The sequence below is a fragment of the Dendrobates tinctorius genome, unplaced genomic scaffold (genome assembly GCF_039654945.1).
Source record: "Dendrobates tinctorius isolate UK_male_01 unplaced genomic scaffold, ASM3965494v1 ptg000086l, whole genome shotgun sequence".
NCBI lineage: Eukaryota > Metazoa > Chordata > Amphibia > Anura > Dendrobatidae > Dendrobates > Dendrobates tinctorius.
In genome coordinates this window covers 67,897,861-67,902,168 of record NW_027361754.1, presented here as the reverse complement: position 1 = coordinate 67,902,168, position 4,308 = coordinate 67,897,861, and the positions used below count along the sequence as shown (strand labels likewise).

At 39.0% G+C, this 4,308-nt stretch overlaps 1 protein-coding gene across 1 annotated transcript; it reads left to right on the top strand.

Moving 5' to 3' along the window:
- Positions 1-2,834: 2,834 nt before the first annotated feature.
- On the top strand, positions 2,835-3,767 carry LOC141098091 (olfactory receptor 1G1-like). Its single transcript, XM_073585665.1, has one exon. It carries the CDS (start codon positions 2,835-2,837, stop codon positions 3,765-3,767), a length of 933 nt encoding a protein of 310 aa, XP_073441766.1.
- Positions 3,768-4,308: the final 541 nt, after the last annotated feature.

Genomic DNA, 4,308 nt, shown 5'->3' with positions numbered 1-4,308 from the left:
CATAGATAATTAATCATCCTTATGTAATATTACCAGATTATTAAGCGGGAGTATGTCCAGGAACGTCCAGTTTCTTTCTGGGCTTCCCATGGAGAGACGAGCGACGAGCGTGGAGCCGGGCGGGAGGACGCAGGATCGCCTAGTGTAACAGGTAAGTAACGACCCCCGACCCCTGCTATGTCGCTGGTGAGATCTGTCTGTGTGGCAGCTCCCTAGCGACCACTTAGCGATGCACCAGTGATCCATATCTTTGTCAGGATCGCTGGTGCATCGCTAAGTGTGACAGTACCCTAAAGTCTTCCCTTCTCCTAACATCAGCAGAAAAAAGATTGTACTGCAGGTGTGCATGTGGCTGTATGGGGCATACACTGAAGCTTTGCTCTGATAATCACTGAGAATAATGGTCTATCTAAAGAAATGTAGGTACTTATTATAAGGGACTATTCAGGCATAGGATTTTTCCATGCTCAAGAAAAAGGGACCTAATATTCTGACTTTGACCAGAGTGTAGTCCAAGAATCATCCATTTTTTTCACACATGGACGGAAAAAAAATTAATTACACCACCTTCTTTCCCATAGTTTGAAAATTTTACTGCAATTTTACGTGGGGCAGTAAGAACAGCGCTGTTATTGTGCCAAACAAGAGATGCAGTAATTGGAACACATACAGCAGCAGCAGCTCAGTATTGTGGTGGCAGCAGGAAGCGGAATTTGTGCAGGTCGGGAATAGATGGGGATGGTGCAAGAAGTATAAAAAGTCAAATATGTCTTTGTTGAAATTTCTGCAGGCAAGCCATGGCTGAAGAAGTTGCCATGTTGGTCTGGGCCAGATGGAAGATGTGAAAAATGAATAACTACGTCAGAAAGAACGTCAGCTGTAAGTCACCATCTATAACTGTACTTTGATCACTTCTATGTTCTGCATGACTGGTATTACCACTGTATGTCACAGTACAGTGGTAATATCACTGTGTCACCTTAGTTGTAATCAGGGTTTCTGATTAGAGGCCCACTCAGTTGTTTTACTCACTCCCCCAAGCTGCAACCCTAACTACACATCTGCATGGACCCCTTAGTTCGCAAAATATCACAGGTATTTGATTGGCCCCATAGTCCATCACAGGCACGAATGCTTTACCTGAAAAACACAGAAAGCACTCACAGGTGAAAATCAGACATTTGAATGAGCCTGGATGGACAGGCAGAACAATTTCCTTTCCCAGCAATTTGTTGAAATACAGTTGTGTGCAAAAGTTTTCATATCACCTGGCAGAATTTTTGCTTTCTTATCCTTTTTTCCAAGAATATGAATGATAACGCCAAAACTTTTTCTTCACTCACGGTTAGTGGTTGGGTGAAGCCATTTATTGTAAAACTACTGTGTTTTCTCCCTTTAAATCATAATGACAGCCCAAAACATCCAAATGACCCTGATCAAAAGTTTACATATCCTTGTGGTTTTGGCCTGATAACATGCACAGAAGTTGACACAAGTGGGATTGACTGGCTATTAAAGATAACATCCTCACCTGTGACCTGATTGCTTGTAATCAGTGTGTGTGCATAAAAGCTGAGTGAGTTTCTGGAATCCAGACAAACTCTTGCATCTTTCTTCCAGCTACTGATATTTCTGGATTGTGAGTCATGGGGAAAGCAAAAGAATTGTCAACGGATCTACAGAAAAAGGTAGTTGAACTGTATAAAACAGGAAAACAGGAAAGGGATACAAAAAGATATCCAAAGAATTGATAATGCCAGTCAGCAGTATTCAAACTGTGATTATCAAAAGGAAAATCAGGGGCTCCCTAAAAACAAAACCACGGTCAGGTAGACCAACGAAGATTTCATCCACAACTGCCAGGAAAATTGTTCGGGATGCAAAGAAAAGCCCACAAATAGCATTAGCTGAAATACTGGACCATCTGAAAACTAGCGTTGTGGCTGTTTCAAGATGCACAATAAGGAGGCACTTGAATAAAAATGGGTTGCATGGTCGAGTAACCAGAAGAAAGCCATTAATGCACAAATGCCACAAAGTATCTCACCTAAAATACGCAAAACAGCACAGAGTCAAGCATCAAAACTTCCGGAACAAAGTGATTTGGAGTGATGAGACCAAAATTTAACTTTTTTGCCACAACCATAAATGTTACATTTGGAGAGAGGTCAACAAGGCCTATGATGAAAGGAACACCATGCCTACTGTAAAACATGGAGGAGGAACACTGATGTTTTGGGGATATGTGAGCTACAAAGACACAGGAAACTTGGTCAAAGTTGAAGGAAAGATGAATGCAGCACGTTATAAGCAAATACTGGAGGCAAATTTACAATCATCAGCCCAGAAGCTGCGCATGGGACGTACTTGGATGTTCCAACATGACAACAATCCAAAACACAAGGCTAAGGCGACTAACACAAAAGATTTCAAGCTATCATTGATGTTAGAGGGTGCAATACGCGGTATTAAGAAATGGGGTATGTAAACTTTTGGTCAAGGTCATTTGGATGTTTTGGGTTGTTATTGTGATTTAAAAAGAGAAAACACAATAGTTTGACAATAAATGGCTTCACCCAACCATTTTTGGTGTTATCATTCATAGTCTCTGAAAAAAGGCCAAGAAAGTAAAAATTCTCCCAGGGTATGTAAACTTCTGAGCACAACTGTACATGATCTCTGGGAGCAATATTCAAACAGTAACTTATGCACCAGAAAAGTTTCCCTCCATCATATGTCATATTATATTCTATCATTTGTTTAAAAACCATAGCAGATTTATTGCATATTTTTTATTTAATTATTTTTGTTTATTTTCTAGAAAATCAGATGAAATGAGTAGCAATCACACAATGGTAACAGGATTTATTCTTTTGGGATTTTCGGGAGTTATCGAGAATCAAGTCTTTCTTTTTCCAATTTTTTTAGGTACATATATCATCACTGTGTGTGGGAACCTATCTATAATCCTTGCATACAAGCTTAGTCCGAGCCTCCACACTCCAATGTATTTTTTTCTTGCTAATTTTGCTCTCTTGGAAATAATATATGTTTCGTGCACCGTCCCTAAGATGTTGTCCAATCTATGGTCAGAATGTCAGGCCATCTCCTTCTCTGGCTGCGCTATGCAAATGTATTGTTTCTTGCTGTTGGGTGGAACAGAATTCTGTATGCTGGGAGCCATGGCTTATGACCGCTATATTGCCATATGTCACCCTCTGTTATATACTGTGATTATGAGTGAAGTGGTCTGTATCCAGCTTATAGTGGGATCATATGTCATTAGTGCAGTGAATTCTCTAATTCACACAACATTCACGTTTTCATTACCGTTCTGTGGATCAAAAGAGATAGACCATTTCTTCTGCGATGTTCCACCCATTCTAGAACTCTCCTGCCAGGACATTTGGGTTAATGAACTTGTGGTATTGGTGATTGGCGGCTGTCTTGTAATTGGTTCATTCATAGTAACAATAATTTCATATGTGGAGATCATTTCAAAAATTCTAAAACTTCATTCCACATCCAGCAAGAAAAAAACTTTTGCAACCTGCTCCTCTCACTTAATAGTTGTTACAATATTTTACGGTTCCACAATTTTTATGTACTTTAGCCCCAGGTCAAAACATAAAATTGGACAGAACAGCTTGGTGTCTTTAATGTACACTGTTATTGCTCCTCTCTTAAACCCTTTTATATACAGCCTACGAAATAAAGAGGTCAAATCAAGTATCAAGAATATATTTTTACAGAAGAGAAAATTCTGATAAATTATTTCTGTTCTTTTTAATTTTTTGCTTTTTTTTTTCAGCATATACAATATAATATGTTATTAGGTGCACAGATTGTAATTTAATCTAATTTTAAGAGGAAAAATCTTAAGTGATTTGGACGTGACTGTAGAGATTGAATCAAATAATAAAAATTTATTTTTAGGACTAATACATTTATAAATTAATTAAAGCTATTTTTACTTTATTTCCTTACTCTGTAGTCTCTCTTTCATTCTTTATTTCTCCACTTTTGTCTTTCTCCCTTTATCATTTTCATCACATTGTAAAGAGGTATGTGGATGCAACAGCACAGAGAACACAGACTAAGTGGTTATAAAAGAAAAGGCTATAATTTGTGATGAGTGTAAGGCAGCCAGGGTGGTAGTCAGGGCAGCATGGTGGCTCAGTGGTTATCACTGCAACCTTGCAGTGCTGGGGTCCTGGGTTCAAATCATCTGCAAGGAGTTTGTATGTTCGCCCTGTGTTTGCATCGGTTTCCTGCCACATTCCAAAGACATACTGATAGGGATTCTAG